Raw genomic sequence first — 24,316 nt, forward strand, 5'->3', positions numbered from 1 at the left:
CACACACACTCGCCTGACCAACACAGCATGGGGAGAGCCTTCATCCAGCAGTGGATTGACTAAGGGCTGTCAATAGTAATTATATATCGTAAGGGCTGTAATCTGTGGACTAAGAAAAGATGCCAGTTTCTCAGTTCAATAGTTAAACAGGAATCTGGATGAGAATGGTTTACGTAGAATACAAATTCTCCCCAATTTTTAATTCACCCTAAGGTGACATTGTCTTCTCCACCTGCTTCCCTACACTAATAGGTCCACAGTGCGGACATGCTGTGTGTGGGTTTGTGTGTGTCCAGGGTGTGATGATATAATGCAATTTAACTTCACAGGCCATTTCTGCAGACATCTGACCCATTGGTAATTAAAAAATGGTTTAAAAATAAAAAAGGCACTTTAATGTAAGCAACCATTCAAAAAATTTTCCTGCAATTATCATGCTAATTTAGATACGGTCACGGTAATTTCGTCCTGGACCCTTAAAGCAGCTGTATCCGTTGTTTGATTTGATGCAAATTGTAAACGTGCGCAGATATTCGTTACGATGGGGAAAATGAAAAGCGATGCAATATCATGGATGCCAACAGTGTGCCGTCCCATGCCACGTTCCCAGCCAGAGAAGCAAACACCTCGTTACAAATCACATTTCGCCTAGAAGTGACGATGCATTTTCAGATTCGATTTGAGTTTCGAGCGTGGGCCGTCGGTGCAAAATCTCCGTAGGACAACGACGCCGACGAGAGGCTTCCTCTTCTTGTCCTGCGCCGTTAGATTATTTACAGATCATTTGTTTAGATTATTTGTTTAGATTATTTACAGAAATTGGCCGCTGTAAATTTCCGCACGATAAGCCACTTTGTTGCGGTATCATTTGTGGCCAGGTCGCTTCCGAAAAATAAGTTTATTCCTCAGCGGGCCTTACCTGGTAAGTACATTTTTTTCTTCCATATTTGTTTAAGTGATTTGTTCACCTTTCTTATACTTTGCACTCCTATCGTGTTTTGTATTGTTTGATGTTGTAACGTTCTGACCCCGTGCCCCTACTGGACATCTGTTATAAAGAGCTTTATAGCTCATCGGATTCCTCCTGCAGTTTAGATAAATATGCCGATTCTGTTAACGATCACGGTCGACGTCTTCGAGAGCAGTCGCCGACTCACTGCCGCCGTGCTGAGCGACAGGCCCGCTTGGGGGTGGCGTAGGGGGGGGGGCTTCGTTAACTCAGATGTGACGACGCTTCTGGGTGGACAAATCCACCATGATGCGTGCGTCTCATCTGGAATGATATCCACCTACAAGAGGGAAATCGTAGATTTGTGCTGCTGTGCGTGAACGAACGGGGAGGTGGGGGGGGGCTGGAAGGTGGGGGGGGGGATATCCTCATTGGGCTGCCGTGGAACTCTAGCAAGGTCACGTGGGGCTCACGCTGCTGCCCTTTGCCAAACATGCTCCCGGAGACCTTTAATGTCCACAGAGCACGCAGGACCGCTCTGCACTGCCTCATCTGCAGGACGAGAGATTAAGGTGAGAGATGTGAAACCTCCAGCACGCTGCCGAGCACCAGTGGCTTCCATGCTCTCGCCTGTTATTGTGCCCTGCCGACCGCGCCTCTCGACCGTGTGCCTGCTGGCTCTGTACCAGAGTTCTAAGCAGCAGTGCAGTTCGTCAATGTTGAATTCTACTAGACCGTGCATATGGAAGCTTTGGGAAAGCATTTTAAATGAAACACTCGACGACGTGTTATTGTATTGTTCCTTCACTTACATGTAACTCTGCATCGTTTCACATCCATGTTTAGGTTGTATTTAATCCCAATCGTTGCGGTAACGTGCTTTGAGATGTTTCCCCCCCGTCCCCCTGCAATTGATACGATGTATAAATTAAAATAACAAACAGCAAGAGGTGACCTTTACGGCAAAATAATAATGCGACAGAAAACGAACCATTTAAAACACAAAATGTCAGCAAACGCACAGACATCAAATTAAATGTACTTTATTTCCAGATAAATTCATGTCTGATTAAGAGTCCTGAACACCACTGCAATTCAAGTCAATATACTTAAATGGACTAGACGGGAAAACAAAGAAAATGTCAACAATTGGCATACTTTGAAAATTAACGGAACAACCGCTCGCCCCCCACGCCCACCATAACTAAATAAACAAACGCAAAATAGACTTCATATCAAAGTTATCCAACTGACTGAAAGCTTTTCTAGGCTGCAATTGAAAGAAAAAAACCCCAACGCAATACTTTGATATATTAAACTGGTCCATGCAATAATGTTCCCAATATCTGCTTATTCATTTCGACACGTAACAAAGTATTTGCCTTTTCTCTTTCAATGCTTGCGGGTGGCCTGCCTATTAAAGGGCTAGCTGGGCTCACGGGAAGCCTTCACGCAGCCTCCAGACGTCCACGAGCGCAGGCGGCAGCGCTGGGGCTCAACGATGATGCCGCGCCACGACAACCACCGTCTCGTCGCGTCTGTTCATCTCGGGCACTCGACCTCTCCGACGTCGGCATCGATGCACACCGGTCACGAGCGTGGCGAAAATAAAACAATGAAACGACGACGGGGTAACGCTCGAGCAATTCAGATAATATCTTCAAGCTCATCGCTGGGGCTGAGAAGCGCAAAATTAGAACGCCGCGATGTGAAATGCGGATGCAGCAAGTATGAGTCATACAAGCTGCTTTCCAATAAATTGTGCAGGACATGGTAATAAAATTCTGCAAAATCACCTGCTTTCGACATGTTTCTGCAGAAGGAGTAAATGAAAGCCATTCCATGGATTTCCGTGGGGTCAGATAAAACCTGACACAAAAGTGCTGCTTGATTGTTTTCATTTTCAGTGGCTTTGCGGAGCATGGGCAAAGTGACCAAAAATGTATTTCCTTGGCAGGAAATGGAGCAGCACGAGCGGTTATCCACGCGTCTCTGCCAAACCCTCAGCTCGTTTGGCTGGGCCAGTCATTGCGCTGCCCGTGCGCCCCCATGTCCAGATTATTTTAGTTCCAACACATTACGTGCGCCACCGAGCACACCCCCACGAGGCTGCAAACTCCAAACTGTTCATGTCATGCCAACAGAGACGACAACGACGACGACAATAACAACTTGTGCAACTTAAAAACACAATAAATGACAAAGTTTTGCCCATTGCTTTGTACTTGGCAGGGTCCGAATGAATAAAAATTAGATCCAAGAGGCTTGTTGTCAGCCATTGCAATGGAATTATTTTATTTTGTTAAAACCACGCAAACATTCCTGGTCAAGAAAATTGCTTTGCTTTGTAGGCTGGGCCCTTTCTTGAAGAAGATTCTACTTTGGCTGTTGAGTTTGAGTGAATGGGCAAGTGTGGACTAAGAAACAAACACACTTTTAGGCAACTGTCAAAAAGCGATGAACTTGACGAGCTCCGTAATTTACTTACGTTACCGCCGTTCCAACGGGACAACCTCTCGACCTCATCTGCGATTGTACACAAGGCAGAAGCCGTTGGCCTCAAGCAGCCACCGGGGCCTGTCGAATGCTACCTATGCCTGAACAGCAGCCTGAAAAATGAATGCACTGGCCACAGAAGCTGAGCTGCACAATTTTTTTGTTTGCCGGAATATATTCATCAATAATTACCGCCGCCGTCATCATCCACACGACAATATCCGCGGCGTTCACAATTTGCGCGCAGCCGAGCCGCCCCGGGAGACCCCCCCCCCCCCCCCGGGTGGCTCGCACGCCGCCCGCCGGGGAGCGACCACGAGCGCGTGGGAGCGCAGCGCGGCCTCGTCGCGACGCTACCTCCCCCCCCCACCCCCCGCTAGCCAGCTGGGAATAAAATAGCAATGCCCCTGTGCACGCCTACCCCATACCCCTGCCCCCCACCGTACATATAACGTTGCATTCCCGAAGTTGGTCGCATATGCACTGTGGTCTACGTGTACATTTATACACCACACGTGTGAGTGGTGGTCCTGGCGAGAGTGTGCTCACGTGACGAGGAGTGCTTTACGCAGGCTCCAGTCCCCCCAAACAGCGAAGGCTGTGACATAACTCTTTGACTGAATAGGCTAGAGTGTGTGTGTGCGTGAGTGCGCGTGCGTGTGTGCGTGCGTGAGTGTGTGTGTGCGTGCGTGTGTGCGTGCGTGCGTGCGTGTGTGCGCGTGTGCGTGCGTGTGTGCGTGCGTGCGTGAGTGTGTCCGCGCGCGCGCGTGCGTGCGTGAGTGTGTGTGCGCGCGCGTGCGTGCGCGTCCGTGTGCGTGCGATGACCGTGGGCCCCCAGCAACCCCGCGTCTGTCCGCGCTGCAAGTGCACGCATCGTGCCGGCTCTCGCACCGTATTCAACAGCAGAATGCAGTCATTAGTCCGGTAAAGGTCCTTTGAAGTGGAGAGCGCACGTCCTCTTCCCTCGGATTGTCTGCTTCAAAACGCCCGTTTGATGCGCCTTTTGTCAAGCAGCATTTGTATTCGAAGTCGGGAACTTTCTGCCTTCATTACCGCCGGGGTTTGTGAATCGTTTCGGCGGTCCCTGGCACCGTGGAATGGCGCCGGGGATTTCAGCGCCGTGGCGGCGGTGTTGGTGGGACGCTTGGGACCACGTGCCTGTCACGAGACTCCTCTCCCCTCCTCTCAACGAGACTCCGGTAATCCGCGTCTTCGAGCGGCGTCTTCATGGACGCGATGGATCCCCGTCGGCTGTGGTGGCGTCGCTTTACGAGCAAGTGTCAGGGACAGTGCCCTGTCACCTAGTTTTCTTATTGTTTACGAAATGTACACAATTACAGCCGGGATTAGCTGTCATATATATTTATCTTTTAGCTCTGTTAAATCTTTTTGTCCAGTATTTGTAAATTGTTGTTCTGCCTCGACAACATTCAAAGTGCTGCAGTCAAGGCCTTTGCTCACATCTTCATTATTTCAGAATCAATTCATTAACTGCAAGAGAAAATTGACAATTAGTGCATTTTCATTATTTTTTTAATTAACTTTCTATGAAACATCGGATGTGTTTAATTTGGCTTAAATTCAGTAATTGAATAATTTGACATACAGTATAGATGCAAAGTAAAAATTATGTTTTAAAGCTTCAAAGCTCACGATGTTTAATGGTTCAATAATTGACACCTTACTACCCTAACAGTATCCAATTAAATCATGTAGCCAATTATTCATGGCAATCAGCACAATTCTAAATTGATTTTATTTTATATTTTCTACCTGAAATTTTATTGCAAGCAATGTCCTGGGTATGGAGAGAGGCACACCACAGCCGCCTTCATTAAAGCTTGCGCTCACCTCCAGCGATGACAGGATAATTTTCTCACATCTTAACCCGTGATTAATTAAAGTCTGATCTCGCTGGTGGCAAATCCAGGATTAGAAGTAGATAGGAATTAAGTCCACTCAGATCAACAGCTTGACAACAACGTGACAGAACGCCTGTGCGTGCACACACACGCAAACACACACACACACACGCAAACACACGGACAATGAACCTACATTTCGACTTAATTCGCTCCTGGGCGAAAGTCTACTAATTATTCCGGCATTGCAACGCACCGGGAGGTGGTGGTGGGGCCAGCACCATGCCCGGCCAGCACCACGCCCGGCCAGCACGGCCCCCGCCACACGTTCACCCACGCCCCTTGCGGTTGTTCACTCGAGGACAAAGGCTGCGCCTGCGGTACCCAAACTGCACCGCTTCGGTTTGAAGCGCGCAACATTTTAATTCACAGCACGAGAGGTGGCGCGTGAGCTCGGCTCAGCCTTTCAAGGCTCTACGGGCGCACGTCTTGGAGAGGTTAACCGGCTTCAGTTGCAGCGAGGCGGGCCAGAGGTGCCCCACGCGCGAGAAAAAGAGAGCCGCGCTACGCGGGAGCTGCCCCGCTGCGGATCAAACCCCAGAGCGGCGGTGGCCAACGCTGGCGAGAGACGACCGCCACGGCCGTTCCAACCCGCTCGACCGATCGCGTGCCGCCACGGCCTCCCGTTGCCGGTCACCGCGGCGCGCACCTCTGTACTGCAGCTTCTGCGGCTTCTTGTTGGGGCAGTCCTTCCCGGGCTGGCTGAAGTTGATGTTGGTGCGGATGCATCGGTTGTTGAGGCCCTGCGTCGGGCGCACGTTGTCCGACATGCTGTGGAAAATCTGCGACGGCTGACTCTGGCTCAGGAGCCTCAGCGAGTGCATCTGTGGAGGGCGAGAGGCGGGGGCGTGAGGGCGCAAGGCACGCGACCGCACCGCCGCTTGCTGGCCGAAAGAGGCCTCCCAATGGAGGTGCCAAGGTTCACCTTCCTGCACAGAGGGCCCACTCTTACGCGCTGAGCAGACAGCTTTGGAAGAGCTGGGAGTACCCACGTTTTACCCCACCACCCACACGCAGCTTTGCCGATCGACCGCATCAACCGTCCACACGGCTGGGTGGGCCGAGGCGGCAGAGCGGATGAAATGAACCTGCGCCGTTGGGGAGGGGAGCGACATTTCGAGCGGTGCACGGCACGTAATTGCCGGAGCACACTTAGACATTCACGGTACAAGAGGAGGTCAGACGGCTTTCACGGAGGAATGTTAAGAAGTATGCTCAGGCTCCTGCTAATTATTTTTTAAACATATAGTTCATTAAATTTTGATTTAAAGCTTTCGTGACTGCAGTAATTCATATTCTTAGCTCTTTCGGTAAAGTCACGTTGAAGGGAAACAATAAAATAATTAAATATATATAACAATAAAAATTATATATAAAAATATATATTGTATTCTTTTATTGTTTCCCTTCAACGTGACTTTACCGAAAGAGCTAAGAATATATAGTTCATTCTTAATACTGACACACACACACTTACTTCTGTATTATTAACGGTGGACTTTCATTTCAGCCAAATGGCTGTAAATGCTCATTTGACTTTCACCAGCGCTCATGATCAAAACAATGCTTTAATTGCACCAACAGCTCACTATCGCTTGACACTTGGCGCAAACGTCACCTGTAACTAACTCGCATTATTATTTTGTACAATACACATTCGTTCAGTATTTTATGAGTGCTATAAAGTATCTATACTTATTTCGGACCCACATCTGGTAGAGAGGGCCTATTAACATCGGGCAGTTCACCAGCATTAGTTCAAGCGAGCCTGCCTCTATTGATGAGACACCGAATGTCACAACCGGTCCCGAGTTTTGCTTGCGCTGACCCAACGCTGCTGACATCACGTACTCCCAGAAGGCCGTGTAGCTGGTGGGCTGTGTAAAACGAATACCTTCATTGTTAATGCGGAGAGGAGTTTTGTCTGCCTATTTATTTGGTTACAGAGCAAGGTATCATTGCCGGAGCTGTCTGGGGGAGGGGAGCCAGAAAATACCGAGAATCACGAAGACGTCGACTTGTGACTCACCACCACCGCCGCTGCTGCCGCACGGTCCGCTCTCGGAGGGAGGCGCCTCGCAGGGGCCAGGAGGGCCAACGTCAGACGAGCGGGATTGACCGAGCGTCCACCTGTGTAGTGACTGCGATTGTCACTACACATGTGGGAGGAAGCTGTGAGCAGTGGCGGGCGGGCGGGCGGCTCGGGGAGGCCTTCATCTAGCAGTGGATTAATCATGGCTGACGACGATGCGTGTTTCCGTGCCTGTATTTTGAGCTGAAGGACCGATATTATGTCAATGAGTCAACGCATTCATTAGTTTATACCAGACACCAGCTATTCACTAATTTATCAGTAATTTAGGCCAAGACTAGAATATGGTCCCGGTTTGTCCAGACAAGACTGCTATGTTATTGGGGGTGGGCGACACACAAAGATCCCCCGTGCAGCCTTCAGAGACTGTTGGGGAAAGTGTTAGTGAGGACTTAGTAAGGCTGGCAGGGCACACGAGGGGTGAGTGGCCAGAATCACGCCCAACCGCCTTTGTCTCCCTGATGATGATGTTTACACATGGCACCAGGTACTCATTTAAGGCTGAGTCGACCTAGGGGACGCCCAGGGCTCGTTCAGATAAACGTCACCGGTGTTGACCGTGAGCAGCAATTGAGCTCGGGTTGCCGGGTTCATGACGCAGTGCGCTCAACACGACGCTACCGCTCTCCACACAAACATACATATGGCTAGTTATTAATTTAGGAAACAATATTGCATGGCTACGATATTGCCTTTTTGTGTTGCACAACTGTTTAAACAATTTATTTATTCATGTGAGCCTGCAATAATAATAGGTTTAATAAGATGCTCCAAAAATACATTTTCTGCACCTGTAACAACTTTCAAAGTGAAAGTGCAATCCACTTATATATTAATGAGCCTCCACGAGAAATAGGAACAGATGCCACTCAGCGCAACGCTTGAACACAGGCAGACTGCATGGACTCGATTTTGCTGGCCATGTCACGGCGACGATAGATGTCCATGCACGCGGGTAGCGTTAACCAGCGCCGTCGAGGTAGCAGCGAGGGTTCGTGGATCGCACACGGATGCTGTGACACCCTTCCTGTGCGTGTCAAGGAGGTTGTCACACCCTGGCTTGCCAGGTGGCACAGCAAAGTGTGGACGCCACCTTTTACATCTGTTAAGGCATAGAGTGTTGCCCCCTCGCTTGTATGGGTTTTCTCCAGGTGCTCTCGTTTCGCCCTACACGTGAACGCTCATTACTTGGCCGAAAACACATTCATATGTAGAGGACCGCAGAGCTTGGGGGGGGGATTTGGTGCCGGTTAACTGCGTGGCCGCTGCTGCTGCCTTCCCGCTCGTGTCTGTGGGTGCTCCTCCTTGCGCCTCTAAGAATCGTCCTGTCTCTCTCTCTCTGAGAGTGGGGAGCGGACACTGCCACGGCGGCGCAGCGTTACAATTTGAAATTATTACTACCTACTATTATCACCCAGAAATTTCTGTCCGCGTGACGTCACTCCACATGAGGTCCATCCCCCCGCGTGACGTCGCTCCACATGAGGCACACCCCCTCATTAATATTCATGAGTGGGTGGATTTTGACACTAACGCAGAGGAAGGTCGAGCTGAATTAAATAATTTATTACGAAAAATCGCTTCAAATATGACGTTTCTTTAAAGAAAGTGACGGTAAAAATAAATCTACGCAGCACACTGCTACATCCGTGCGTGACGTCACTGCAAAAGAGCCCCCCCCCCCTTCATTAATATTCATACGCGCGTGGAAATTTACACAAACGCGCAAGAAGGTTGCGCACTCCACGTGCCGCACCCCTCCCCTCATTAATAATCATGAGCGGGTGACGTCACTCCACATGCCGCACCCCTCCCCAATAACCATTAACGGGTGACGTCACTCCACATGGGGCAACCCCTCCCTCATGAATAATTTTATTATTTTTTATTTTCTATCAACGTGACTTTACCGAAAGAACCAAGAATATGTATATAATAATGAGCTGAACAATGTTTCTATTAAATACAGGGTGTTTGAAAGATGTGGACCCAATTTCAAAGCAGTATATTTCACGATGGCAAAATATTACAATTACACAAAAAGTTACAAACGGTTTAATGAGTTATCAAGTTTTACTAACCATTTTATAAATGCTCTATGTGCCGTTCACCTGCTGTAGGACAACATCGAGACGATAGTTGAGTTCGTCCCAAACGCCTCTCTTCTTACGTTTTCCTCTGAGGTGCGTGGTCGCCCTGTGCTCTTCTCCTTACATCAACAGCTTCCTCAAACTGTCGGTACCAACGACGAACGCTCTTTGACATTGGAGGATCCATGCCAAAACGCCGTTGAAACGCACGCTGCACCGCAATTACGGATTCAGTCTTGCTGAACTGCAGAACGCAAAACGCCCCTTGTGTTGCGGTGGGGTCGCCGTCTTGCCAATGACTGAGGCTAGGGGCTGTTTGTGAGCTGGGGTCACCATCTAGAGAATGACTGAGGCTAGGGGCTGTTTGTGAGCTGGGGTCACCATCTAGAGAATGACTGAGGCTAGGGGCTGTTTGTGAGCTGGGGTCACCATCTAGAGAATGACTGAGGCTAGGGGCTGTTTGTGCGCTGGGGTCACCATCTAGAGAATGACTGAGGCTAGGGGCTGTTTGTGCCCTGGGAGAGGTATCTAGCGGTAACCGTTTAAAAAGCTATGCCCTGCTCTTTCAAGTGGTAAGAGTTTCATTCATGGGCGGTTCGTGGTTATATGGCGATTTCAAATCGTGTCCATCTTTTTTAAACACCCTGTATTTCATATTTACTGCAATATACACCCGTCCTTGAACGGGCAAACAAGCGAGTTTTTAGTAGTAGTATAAAGAAATTAACGAATCTGTATAAATGCGGCGCTTTCTGTAGTCCCTTCAAGAGAACATCCAACATTCAGGCGAAACACCCAGGCAGCACAAACTACGGTGCTCGTCAAGAATTCACCAATGAGAAAACAATTATAATTAGACTGCAGCTTGAGCTAGGTTAATAACACTATAGACACGCGCGCGTGAGTGCGCTTGTTAGTCTGGAAATTGTATTGCAAAAGAGTTGAATGTCTGGAACCCTCCCACGTGTTGCTGGCCAAATTGTATTGCAAAAGAGTTGAATGTCTGGAACCCTCCCACGTGTTGCTGGCCAAATTGTATTGCAAAAGAGTTGAATGTCTGGAACCCTCCCACGTGTTGCTGGCCAAATTGTATTGCAAAAGAGTTGAATGTCTGGAACCCTCCCACGTGTTGCTGGCCAAATTGTATTGCAAAAGAGTTGAATGTCTCGAACCCTCCCACGTGTTGCTGGCCAAATTGTATTGCAAAAGAGTTGAATGTCTCGAACCCTCCCACGTGTTGCTGGCCAAATTGTATTGCAAAAGAGTTGAATGTCTCGAACCCTCCCACGTGTTGCTGGCCAAATTGTATTGCAAAAGAGTTGAATGTCTCGAACCCTCCCACGTGTTGCTGGCCAAATTGTATTGCAAAAGAGTTGAATGTCTGGAACCCTCCCACGTGTTGCTGGCCAAATTGTATTGCAAAAGAGTTGAATGTCTGGAACCCTCCCACGTGTTGCTGGCCGTGGTGCTGGCACCGTATCGAGGTTTGACGGAGAGCGCCGGCAGTCCACCGAAGTCTCGGCTGCGTGGGTTTCGAATGCCTCTCTTGTCGACTGTTGAGGATGATGGCAAGTGGCAAACGCTTCATAATTCATACATCCCCAAACATTGAACCTCGACGGTCAATATCTTTAAACGGCTGCCTCGTTAGTAACAGCTTTCCTAGCCATGCGCGTGACGACAGTGGCTGAACGACGTTCAGGAGCCAAATGCCAATGTCGAGGTCTCGCTGGCCACGAGAGGGCTTCAGGTCAGTGCCATTCTAAAGGGATGTGCTCCCGAATTTGGGATTAGTCTGAAAAATCTGAGAATTAAACCTAGATACAACATTTTTTTTTGAATGGTGCAAAAAAAAAACGCGGCTGTTTAAGATTTTTTTGGGAAATCGGAAATGATATTGATAATACGACGACCCTTCCACGGCCTCCCCACCGAAACTGGTGTCAATGGCAGATGGTGAGGTCACTTTTGTTGGCGTGCAAACGCTTGAAATACACAGAGATGTAACGCACGATCTAAAAATCAGAACGAAGAGTCTCACATTTTTTCATACATGTTATAAATGGTAAACTGCACCCATGGTTAATTTTTTTTCCAGACACCTAAAACAAAATTGTGATCCACAGTGGTTAAAACTACGAAACAGTGCATCTCGCGGTATATATAGTTTATATACATTCAAAATAAATAATTTACCAAAGGGGCACAACCAAAAAACGATCGCATATTTCTAACTCACTTGTCAGATTCCGACCAGTTTGCTTGGAACACCTAGTTTTAGTGCTGAACAAACTAAGTGATTGCCAATTTCATACACAAGTGCTGTTTGGCTTTCCAGTGCCAACACAATCATTCCTTATTACCTTCAAGGATTGGATCTCATCCATATTTATTAATTTTGGGGGAAAAAAAAAAAAAAAAATCCAATTTATTTTATTAATAAATCTACATTTCAAGGATGGAATCAAAAGCACCTGAAATAATTGTACATTTTGTATCGGCCTTGCAAACGTCTAACCCCCCCTCCCCCCGCCTGTTTAGATTTAATTTACATTGTGGTTGCTCATTAGTCATGATGGTTATTTCTAAATTTATGCTAATACATTGCTTGTGTGCATCCCTGAATGGTGCTGCAATTCCTGGAGCCGTATGGCACAGATGCTGCCTGCAAGGTCGCGCTTGTCATGCAGAGTGTGTGGGCAGACGCCCCGCCTGGCACACCACGGGCAGACGCCCCGCCTGGCACACCACGGCGCCACGAGGGGATCGTTGGGTCAATTGTGAAGCTTCGAGCCGTTCGTAGAAATCTTCACATTTATGAACGCGTTTGTGTCGGATTCAGATACGGTGACATGGAGATGGTGCGAAAGGGCACACACACGCAAATATGAACACATTCGTGAAATAACGCTGCGTGGCCTTTATAGGAAGAATGCATAACGGGAGACGTTTTAGGCAATGACCCTTCATGGCACATATCCACGTGTGTGCTCTGGAGAAGAGACATTGCCTGAACGTGCGTTTAGTTATTTTTTTTGTTACATTGCCAGATGACAATTTTAAAACGACGCATGCATTATATATGGAATGGACGTATATTGTTGGTGACATTTTTAATGAAGCCTTTTTATAGAACATGAAGCAAGATACATACATGTCAAAAACTCTTTTAACTCGAGAAAAATGTTTTGCCCCCCTCCCCCCATCGAGAGAATGCAGAATGCGAGCGAGCGTGTTGGTCGACGAGCCTCCCATATCCTCGCATGCCTCCTTGCGGCACACGCGAGGCGAACACAAACCCAGTTCCATGCCGTTTTAACTCCGTCCGCCGGACCGTAACCACCAACAATTTACCGAGACTCCAACAATTTACCGAGACTCCGTGGACGCAAACGGTCGATAGCGATGCAAATGCGATGGGGCTATAGCCACTATAGGATTAACCCTGGAGGAAGGGTCTTTTGGACGGCAAAAATCATTCCTAATAATGCAAGATACAACTGCTGAAGCCCTGTTGAGCACCCAGGGGCTTGATTAACAGTGATATTGAAAACCAACTTCTCTCTTAAATGCCCTCGCTCAACGCCAGATCCACGGAGGAGCTTTCCCGTCTGGGAGTGACTCAAAGTGGCGACTGATCACACTTACAACAATCAAGAATGCTTTAACAAACGCATGAAGCTGTGTTTCCTCTCAACTTGTGAGCTCTTGTGAGTAATGTCTTTGCTATTCTAGTGAATATTTATATCATCGGTTTCAAAAGGTTTCGATACATATTTTGTTCTTGGAAGTCTCTTTCCAAGTACTGCAGAGTTTTAGGCTTTGGTTTGTGGTGAATATGCATTCGGCGAAGAATAATAATAATATTAATTAAAAAACATTTTGAATCGTTAATTCGAAAAGCAGCGCTGGCATGAAAAAAATATAAAATCTGTAAATTATGCTATTTAATGAGATGCAACCGAACTCTGTAAACAAATTAACGACAAACAAACGGGACTTCCGCGGCCAAAAAAAAAAACATACATAATTCATGACGCATTTTACAACAGAATATTCGCGTACGCAGAGCACAGCTAAAGCGACTGCAGAGCATCAGACATCTGTTGAGAATAGACTCCCGCTGATAAAAATAATAATTGGGAAGTAAATTAGAGTGGCAACCAATCTTCGGGTGTTTCATCATAAGCTCAGGAACTGTTTTTTTTTTGTGTGTAGAACACATAGCGGGCAATATCCAGGCTTATCAATGAAGCGTGCCCAGGCCTAAGCGTGAATGGCACACACAGCTAGGCCTTGCCGAGTACAGGTTGAGGCCTTTCGACGTTCAGTGTCGGCGGGGCCCCACATCTGAGGCTTCTGAGCACAAGAGGTGACTGTGCGTGCACTGGAATCTCCAGCCGCTGCTTCAGTAGAAATGTACCTCGAACGCCATTCGCTCGACGGCGGCGGGGCGTGTGGAACATCTTTTGTAAAAGCCCGTGGCGATGTTTATTGCCCCAGCGTTCAGCCATCGTGCACACAGAGACCTCCACACCCCCCGACTTTATCATCTTTCGACAGGCCGTTGGGACGAGTTCTGTGAGAGAACGCCTACAAAGGGCCGGCACGACAACAGTGCTGATGTTTACACACCGCACCGGGTGCTCATCTGAGGCTGAGTTGATCTCGGGGAGGGCCCAGGACCAGGTGACGATATTCGTCACCGATGTTGGCCGCGGGTAGGAATCGAACTCGAGTGGCTGGGTTCTCAGTGCGGTGCACGAACTGCCACGCAACCGCGCGTTCTCAGGCGCTTGTTGACGCTCGATGCATCTGCTGCTGCTCGTCATTTTTGCTCAATGGCTGTCAGCCTGTCCACATTGCCATGCCTGTGGAGCCAATGGATGAAAAAACGATCCAAGTCTTGCAAGCCACGTCTTACACACTTGAGTGGCAAACATTTTGCCCAAATGCACAAGAGTGGCCATTATGGACCGTAGAGCCATGGCTAGAGTAAGGGTTAGGCGAAGACCAGTTCATTGATTGCACTACATATGTCTATATTCAGAGGATGGTACACGGTTGGCTACGTACGGTGCGAAAGAAGTTCAACATACATACAGTTGCTGCACGTTGCAGGAGCTCTTCACCACAAAGTGTCAGAGCAGATCTTAGAGCTGGGCTGGGGGAGCTGTGGGCGACGCTGCTCTGACCTCTCTGGCGAGCTGAACGTGTTCAGTTAACGAGGGTGAAGCAAGGTGAGGGAATGATCGGCAGGCGGTCCGCCCATGCCGTGTAGGTAGCGGCATGGGCGCCCGTCCGAGACGCACACACCTCGTGCCATCTGCCCAGAAATCTGTCCTGGCAAAACTGCCCCAGAGACAACATTTGGAATTATAATGAAATACATTTACAGCCTTTTGTCAATCCACTGCTGTGTCGCTTGTTTGTGGGTTGTTTGGCCATGCTTCACCACGCTGATCAGCACGGGTTGCCGCAGCACAGGCACGGGAGCAACTGAGACACCATCGATGTTAGCCTTGGCCAGGAATCAAACTCGGGTCCCCGGGTTCGTAGTGTGGCGCGCGAACCGCTACGCGACCGCCCGGTACCCCTCGTAGGCTAAACCTGATGTCACTGCAATCAGAGTCGACGTCTTCTTGGCAAGCTCACTCGCTTTGTTTACAATTTGATTTTTGCACGTCCATTTGTCGATGCGTATCCCGTTGCAATTCCCCGTGGCGTCTCGCCGAGCGACACACCTCTGCGGTCTCTCTCTCTCTCATGTTTGTCTTGCTTCCTCCTTCCTTTCTATTCTTTCCTGCTTTGATATTCCAGGACAATTCCTCCGCCATACCGCCCTCGCCGTGCACGTGAGCGTCGTCACGCAGGCATCCGGTAGCCCGCTTGGGGGAATTGGAGAAATAAAACAAATAAAAAATAATAAAAACTCTAACGATCGTCTTGGAGCTTGGACGGGTCTCGTGAGCCCCAGGGCCAGGCGGTCTCCTGCTTGCTGTGTGCCCGTCCGCCTCCGTGCTGCCAATCACCACGGGCCCTGGTGGCTACCCTCGTGTCACAGCCACGGCAGCGGTGAGAGTGCAGTTGTTGTTGCTGTTTAGCAAGTGGTGAGCAAAGGACAACTGCCGTGTATTCAATTAGGCGTGTGTATAACCTTCTTTCTAAATAATAATAACGCAGTGTAAAGTCAGTGAGGTGCATATTTATGTAATTGGGTGCAGCGGTGGTGCAGTGGTTCGTGCTCCTTCCTGCACTGACTAAGGTGGTGTAGTATCAGATAAAACTAGCCCCATGGCTAACACTGCTTTGGAATGTATTCATGCAGCAGTGGATTGAGAAAGGGATACAACTTATGTATTATTCTTGCCATGATCCAATGTTTTCTTATGTGGATGCAGCACGAATAAGCAGAGGCATGGAGGGGAAGTGGCAATCTGCGCCTGGGCAGAGGTTGTCACGCAGCAGTGCCCTCGACTCGTACCACGTGACTCCCTCACGTGGCTCTCACCACGTGGCACGCCGTCATTCTCCACAATAACGCGGATGATTAGTTTCATTAAATCGAGTAATCGGATTACATTTCTGGTGATCGGTCCGATTACTCAACTAAACACGTAAGAAATTAATTGGGGGGGGGGGGGACATCAAGTTCCACCTCTGCTTCAATGCGTGACGCTGGATGGATGGTAATGGGCGGAGCTCGGTGACGTCATTGGCATTACTGGCAGCATCACGCCCCTATGGCACGCGCCCCTGTGGAACGCGGCCCTACGGAATGCGCCCCTACGGCACGCGCCCCTACGGCACGCGCCCCTGTGGAACGCGCCCTACGGAACGTGCCCCTATGGAACGTGGCCCTATGGCACGCGCCCCTACGGAACGCGGCCCTACGGAACGCGCCCTGTGGCACACGGCCCTGTGGCACGCGGCCCTACGGAACCCGGCCCTACGGAACACGGCCCTACACAGGCCCCACGCACCTTTATCGGCAAGACGACGATGTACTGGCGCGCGATGGGAGGGGCCGTAGCGGCACGCACCTGCACGCGGGTGATGTACGTGGGCTTGTTCATGATGATCCAGGTGACGGTCTCGTGGCACGGCGGCGTGGTGAGTGAGCCGTCGTACGTGATGTAGCTCTGCGTCTCGGGGTAGACGTCCTCCACCGAGAGCTCGCGCAGCAGGTACGCGTCGTCTGCACCACCCACAGGAGGTCGGGAGGGAGTCAATCAACTCTCAACGCGTCAAGAAAAAGTTGCGTTTTCAAAAACATTCTCATTAAGTGGCAAAGCACGAGCGGTGTTATTGCGTTTAATTATCACGCCACCCGTCTCCGCATGCAAATTAGCGCAGCCTTCTGCTTGTACATTTTTTTTTAAATCAAATAAATGCCCACCGAGACTGCGATAAACTTTGTACAAAACGCCCGAATGCAGACAGGCGCGCAGTGCGTTAACGCTTCGACTTGTAACGCTGTTAATCTAAGTCCACTTGCAAACAGTGCACATGGAGCAAAGTGGTGTTTACCCAACGGGGACTTCGCGCGTGCCCCGCTGCGTTCCAACACCGGCACGCACGCCGAGTGTTGAAGCGCACAGTGAAAGTGACCTTTGCTCGGCGATCCGCGCGAGTGAACTTTGCCACAAACGGAATGCTCCCTTTCACAACGTACGGCGTGGAAGAAGTTCAACATATACACATACATACGTAATCGTTTTAGTTCACAGTTGTAATTGTTTGTGATGGCCCACACAATTCCGTCTTTAAATCGGATTCAAGCTCCAATTACGCTGTCCACTGAAAGTTTGCAACGTCCATCAAAACTGCTGCGAGGATGAACGTCGATTTGGTGAATCCGAGCGTGCAGTGTCACCGATTGTTCACTTTGAAAGCGCGAAACGAGAGTCCGTCAAGAATTAAACAGCACCGCAGGAGACTCGGCTCACTGCAACACACGCGCCCCAAGTAGCACACACGCACCCCCCAGCAGCACACACGCACCCCCCAGCAGCACACACGCACCCCCCAGCTGCACTCACGCACCCCCCAGCTGCACACACGCAGACCCCAGCAGAACACACGCACCCCCCAGCTGCACACACGCAGACCCCAGCAGCACACACGCACCCCCCAGCTGCACAAACGCACCCCCAGCTGCACTCACGCACCCCCCAGCTGCACACACGCACCCCCAGCTGCACACACGCACCCCCAGCTGCACACACGCACCCCAAGTAGCACACACGCACCCCCAGCTGCACACACGCACCCCAAGTAGCACACACGCACCCCCCAGCTGCACACACGCACCCCAAGTAGCACACACGCACCCCCCAGCTGCACACACGCAGACCCCAGCAGCACACACGCACCCCCCAGCTGCACACACGCACCCCCCAGCTGCACACACGCACCCCCAGCTGCACACACGCACCCCTAGCTGCACACACGCACCCCTAGCTGCACACACGCACCCCCCCAGCAGCAAACACGCACCGCCCAGCAGCACACACGCACCCCAAGTAGCACACACGCAGACCCCAGCAGCACACACGCAGACCCCAGCAGCACACACGCACCCCCCAGCAGCACACACGCACCCCCCAGCAGCACACACGCAGACCCCAGCAGCATACACGCAGACCCCAGCAGTACACACGCACCCCAAGTAGCACACACGCAGACCCCAGCAGCATACACGCAGACCCCAGCAGTACACACGCACCCCCAGCAGCACACACGCAGACCCCAGCAGCATACACGCAGACCCCAGCAGTACACACGCACCCCAAGTAGCACACACGCAGACCCCAGCAGCACACACGCACCCCCCAGCAGCACACACGCACCCCCCAGCAGCACACACGCACCCCCCAGCAGCACACGTGAATGAGCGGGCTACTAATGTTCGCTTACGCGCCTCATTCTGCTTAATCACTGTATTAGTTTGAAGTGGATATTTTTTAATGAACAATAGTGACCTATATTATTATTAAATGCAGACAGTCCTCATGTATCATTACTTATAATATGATTAAATATACTCCCGCAGTGGATGCTGTGCAATTGAGTCATTTCCTGCTGTTCAAGTGATAATTGAGACGGCGATCATCTCCAGATTACAAGCACTGAGCCGTTGGTGGACATTCCACATTCCTATGGAAGGGGCGAATCTCTACAACGTGGTACTCATTTAACTGTGGAAGGAAAGATAATGAGCTGAGTAAACCCCAAACTAGGAGTTGAACTTTGGTAAGGGAGGTTTAATTTGGTCGCGAGAATGAAATATGAGCCACAGGCAAACGGGGCCTTCCAGATCACAGCTGAACGTGCGCAGTGGCCGAGTGGCTCAGAGGTCGGAGCACCGAGATCCTGGTCCCTCCTCTGGATCCCAGCCACCCGAGTGTAACAAGCTGATGATAGTAATAACAACAACGTTTTTGTCGTGCACAATGTTGCATTAATTTAAATGACCATGAGGCGTGGAGCCAAGTTCAGCGTCGCTCGCAAGCCAGGCCAAAGAGGTGGGGCCTTTAAGAGAGAGGTGGGACCTTTAGGTGTGTCATCAAAGTCTGTGCAGATCGAACGCTGCTGCTGCTGATGTGCAGGACCCGCACGACGGGCGCGTTCCAGACGACCGGGAAGTTGCCTCTACGGTGTCAAAACGACCACTCACCGCACAACAATCCACGGTGTCACAATTTGGTTTGTCGTTTCCTTTGGCTAAATCCCAACTCTGAGAATTACAAACATGGAATTGACTGCGGCGGGACAAGGCTGTTGCCTGCCTCCCTCCCTGCCCTGCGGTGTAGAGAACGCAAGGGAGCACTCAGAAGGCTTCTCGGAGAGGAGTCCGGAGAAAAGTCGGCTATTTCCTGACACGTGGGGCGCGCCGCTCTGCAGGGTCGCCGACCCGATTCTTCGTGCCGCGGTGCGGCGCCGACAGCGGCACGGCCACGGAAAAGCGGCGGTGGAAAAGAAGAAGAAGAAAAATGCTAAACAAAATGAAGCGACGTGAACGCTGGGCAAGACTTGGCTTCCCCGATGGAGAGCCGACGTGAACGCTGGGCACGACTTGGCTTCCCCGATGGAGAGCCGACGTGAACGCTGGGCACGACTTGGCTTCCCCGATGGAGAGTCGACGTGAACGCTGGGCACGACTTGGCTTCCCCGATGGAGAGTCGACGATCAAAACTGCTCACGGTTGTCCCACAGGGGCCACGGAGCCGGCGAGCGCCCATCGGCTCGAGAACGACGGGCGGGCCCCCGGCGGGCTCGGCCGGGCCGCGTTCTACCACGGCACAGATTCTTCGAGACAAGAAGAGACGGCCTCCCTCTCTCTCTCCCTCTCTCGTCGCACACCGCCGTGGCGATCGCGCCGAACGGGGGGAGCCGTCCGAGCGGACGTGTGAGTAATCGGGCCCGCGCAGTTTGGATATATGATTATTTTTGTGGTTTTAAATTAATTGATGATCCTTCAGTAAATTACTTGCATTTACATTGGCTGCTGACATATGGGCTACGCCCATTTCAAACCCTTATAAATTTTGCCTTTGGAAGCTAACCCCCCTTTTCCTGAAGTTGACCGCTTGTGTTGCGATCGAAACGTCGTAATTTTGTGTTTTGTTCTTTTCTTTGAACCTATCTACGTGACTTTACCGAAAGACCCAAATAATATAAATTCCTGCAGTCACGAAAGCTTTAAGTTAAGATATTACCCATAGTTTCAGAAAGGCCCCTGAAGGCAAACAAATCCTCAAAAAGTCTTGGCAACTGTGCTGGTCGCTCCGCTCGCCTTACCAGCACTTGTGCGAGTATCGTTTTAATTAAAACTGCTCCTGTTCTCAGGGGTTATAAAATAATAATGAAATAACGCCACAAAGCCCCCCAAGGCTTAACCATCTTTTAACAGTCAATTATTTTCACGAAAATTATCTACTGTGCATATTTTTGGAACTTTCTTCCGAGAGGGACGGCAGAGAGACAGGATGACGGCGTGCGTGGAGTCGCCCATCTGCGCTTGGCACTTGGCAAATCATTTTGCAAATTATCAACAAGGTATCTTGAGAAGCCATGCAAACATTTGGCTTTGTTCTCGACCGTGGGCGTTGACAGAATTCGCGACTTCGATTGCGCGCCAGCGCGCCGACGCCTCGCGGCTTGCAGGTCCTCTGGCCACGAGCGCAGCAACTCACTGCGGACGGCACGCATGCTGAACGAATCACCAGGCTTAGAGGCGAGATGATTGGGAACTGGCTGGGAGAGAACAACTCTTGCAAGCGGGGCCGCATGTATGGTGGATTGTAAGCGGCACTCACTGTGCCCTTCCCCTTCAGCAACAGCATCGTCAGCCCCGGACCACCACCGATGCCACAGTCCATGTCGTTCGTGCGCGCGAGCCCATCGCTCGCTCCGTCTCTGTGGCGGTCGTTCCGTTCCTGTCATCATCTCCTCTCGCGCTGCCCTTCCGTCGCCAATCTCGGCTATCCTCCGCGTTCTCCGTTGAGCCGCCGCCTGCTGTTCCGCCCGAGTCCACCGTCGCCGTTCCAGAGCCAGCCCCTTCGCCGTTCCCGACGCTTCGCTTGCTCGCGTTGTTGCCCGATCCGTGCGCCCCTCCCCTCCGTTCCTGGGTGAAATTCCCAGCGTGCATCTCTCCGCACTCACGTCGTCGACTCTCCAGCGTTTTGTTCCGTTTTTATCCGTCGCTGACGTCTGTGGTTCTGAGCCATATTTCTCGTCCGGGGCTGCGTGTCCTGATTAAGGCAGATGCTCTGTTGCTTTTCTTGATCAACGTCACCCAGCCGCTCTTTAGTTCACCATGCATGATGAATGCAACCGTTACATAAAATAAGATACACATACGCTTATGCTTGGACATAATTTTGCTAATATTCACGAAGTGTAGAGAGAGCCTCAGTATGTAAAACAACAAGGAGCAGCCTTGTTTAGAAAGACTAATTGTAAATTTGTGTATGCAGATATTTTCCTGAAAATAAAAGCAAATTGCAACATACATTAAACTCAACTGAATTTTTTATAGCCTTCAGCTGCAATGACTGTATCACACCGAGAGAAAAGCAAGCTTCTGTCTGCGACCTTCCCCGTGCGTTTCTCAATCCATATTTAACGCGAGCACTCTGAATTATTCACCGCCATCTCCTTGGTGGCTCATCCACCGTGATGAGCTACAGCAAAGCTGCGACCTAGGTAGCTGCTGGTGATCTTCCTATAACAGCCACCCCCACACTCACAATCGTCACAGCCATCTCCTGATGCTCACATGAGCGCTGAAGGAAGTACAGAGCCAGCCGTGGAAAATCCACATTCATACAAAGCAGTACCAGGATGTGAACTCGCAACCTTCTGGATTGCGAGCCGCTCGCTCTACCGCTGGAGCCACCTGCGCTAGGCGGGCGAGGCGCTTAAATTGGCCGGGGCGGATCCGTGACGGTCAGACACGCGACGCTGGGACGCTGTACCGCACCGGTGAATGATGTCGTCAAGCGGTGGATAAGTGGACGTGGGGTTGTGCGCGCGCGATCGAGCGCCGGAGTAACGCAGCGCGAGCTCGGGGCCGATCGTTCCGCTCGCGCATCGCTCTGCCAAAACCACACGGCTTACTCTTGTACGTGATCCTCGTGATGGTGTCTCGATTCAGGAGTTTATCCAGAAATTGATTTGGAGATTCTGACACCTGCAACAGAAACAGACAATACGATTGCATCTCACAAACACACTCGCTCGCACGGGCGCGGCCAGTAAGCACCGACTGAAGACAGCACGTGACATCATTGTTCACGGCACCTTCAAGTGTCAGTGGGTTATTGACACAGCTAGTTGGGTGTAACAATTAAAGTTGATTCTTGAGCTCGCGATACAATCACTGAATATCATGGGTAAGATGTAATGTTTGTTGACTTGTACGTATCGTATTTGACCCCCGCAGCCACTAGAGGCACGACACGCACGGGGAATATAATCACATTATTCGAACAAAACCGTTGCTGCATCGGGGCTTGCGACTTTTTGTTGAATTGTCAGTGAGCTCAATGTCTCCACTGGAGCAAATCCATTCTGTCCGGGGCTCTAAGTTGACAATTTATTTGCAGAGAAAAATGCGCAGACGATAAGCCCCCCTCTCTCCCTAATTATATATTTATATACAACCCCAACCCCTCAAGGAGGGGGGGGGGGGCGGTGACGTCACCACGCCGCCCATCTGTGTGGTGAGCCCCCCTCCAGCGCCAGGTGCGTGACCGCCGGCAGTGGCCACCAACGCCCCGCAAATGACTCGGTTGGGACTACGCACGCGGGGGGACATCGCCCCCCCTCCCGCCCCCACCGACTGCGGAAACTTGGCAGGACCCTCCTGGTAAAACAAAAAGAGTCTTGAGACTCTGCGAGGCTTTGCTGGGTTAAGAAGCGTGGTGCTGGTAATCGTAAAACGACCTACGGCCTTTGGGACCGAACAACGCCGATGGAAGCGCAGCCGGCCCGCGGACGCGCGGCAGCGACATCCAACCTCGCGGTAGGCGACGTTGCGCGGGCACCCCCCTTGAGGCTCCGGGCACCCCCGTGAGGGTCGGGGCACCCCCGTGAGGCTCTGGGCACCCCCGTGAGGCTCCGGGCACCCCCCTGAGGCTCCGGGCACCCCCCGTGAGGCTCCGGGCACCCCCGTGAGGCTCCGGGCACCCCCCGTGAGGCTCCGGGCACCCCCGTGAGGCTCCGGGCACACAACCAACCTTAATGAATATGGAGACGACGACCAGTCCGTTGGGGTTCCGCGCAGCCTCCGACGCGTTGGGATACAACTCGTGGTTGTAATGGATGAGCTGAACCTGCCGAGTAATGAGACGTGACGTGCGAGAGGCATCAACAACAACAACGACGACAACGACAACGCCACCGAGATATAAAAGGTCTTCGGTAAATGTCAGCCCTTGCTAGGATGCAGTGCGCTGGGGGTGAATGACGCGGGCGGTGGTCTCGTCCCGTTGCCCGCAATCCTCTCCGTCCCTCTTCGATGGCCGAGAAACAAGAGAGCGGCTCGCGTGCTGGCACCCAACTCCCCCCCCTCCCACGCCAGTTACGGGAATTGTGTGGGGGAGGGGGCAGGTTTCACTTTCAATCAAGAAACCCACTCTTTTGTCTGGTCTCGTTTGCATTGTCTTAACCCCCCCCCCCCACACACACACACCCCTTCCCCCACCATCTCATTTGTATCCTCTTGGCCTCCGTGCCACGTTCGTCTATAAATGGTTACATTTTGATCTCATTTGCATAGATTGGACGTGATCAACCGTCGCAAGGATTGCTTCCTGTGTCCCGAAATCGCCAAATCTCGTCACGTCGCAGAAGCTGAGCAGGGGTTGAGCCTGGAGAGGGATTGGATGGGCGACCGCCGTGTGGCGTACGGACCGTGTTCCGTTGCAGCAAAATCCATAGTTATACTATACTACGCTTCCAGCGTCTATGGCTCCCCACCTGCACCAAACCCACACCAACCGGCGCAATCAAACGACCCAGACAAGCCGCCCGACTTATCTGGGTCGCAAGGGGATTTTCACTCGAGCCAGCTACACGCCACGTGCACCGCTCGGAGGCCCATCGACGCACGCATAACGAGCGAAGGAATGGACAACGATCGATGCACCGCATCCCAAACCGAGCACGGGGCAGCGCGCTCTGCGCTCGAGCGTGCGCGCCGCCTCTTGCGCTCTCGGCTCGCTCGTCCTGACACCGTGGCGATGTACTGCGGTGCATA

General features: G+C 51.1%; 1 protein-coding gene across 3 annotated transcripts in view; it reads right to left on the reverse strand.

The window, feature by feature from the left end:
• Positions 1-1,976: 1,976 nt before the first annotated feature.
• The window catches only part of CA10 (carbonic anhydrase 10), a 168,683-nt gene continuing 146,343 nt past the window's right edge, over positions 1,977-24,316 (reverse strand). For all 3 annotated transcript variants that reach the window (XM_032970236.2, XM_032970237.2, XM_076073682.1), the window contains exons 6-10: positions 23,295-23,390; positions 22,174-22,246; positions 16,593-16,747; positions 6,017-6,191; positions 1,977-4,936 (exon numbers count right to left, since the gene is read on the reverse strand). In XM_032970236.2, the coding sequence (XP_032826127.1) occupies positions 4,914-4,936; positions 6,017-6,191; positions 16,593-16,747; positions 22,174-22,246; positions 23,295-23,390 (522 nt within the window). In that variant the 3' untranslated portion in view covers positions 1,977-4,913. The remainder of the gene's footprint in view (positions 4,937-6,016; positions 6,192-16,592; positions 16,748-22,173; positions 22,247-23,294; positions 23,391-24,316) is intronic.

The sequence above is a fragment of the Petromyzon marinus genome, chromosome 43 (genome assembly GCF_048934315.1).
Source record: "Petromyzon marinus isolate PM22_M1 ecotype Great Lakes invasive population chromosome 43, UKy_Petmar_22M1.pri1.0, whole genome shotgun sequence".
Classification (NCBI taxonomy): Eukaryota; Metazoa; Chordata; class Hyperoartia; order Petromyzontiformes; family Petromyzontidae; genus Petromyzon; species Petromyzon marinus.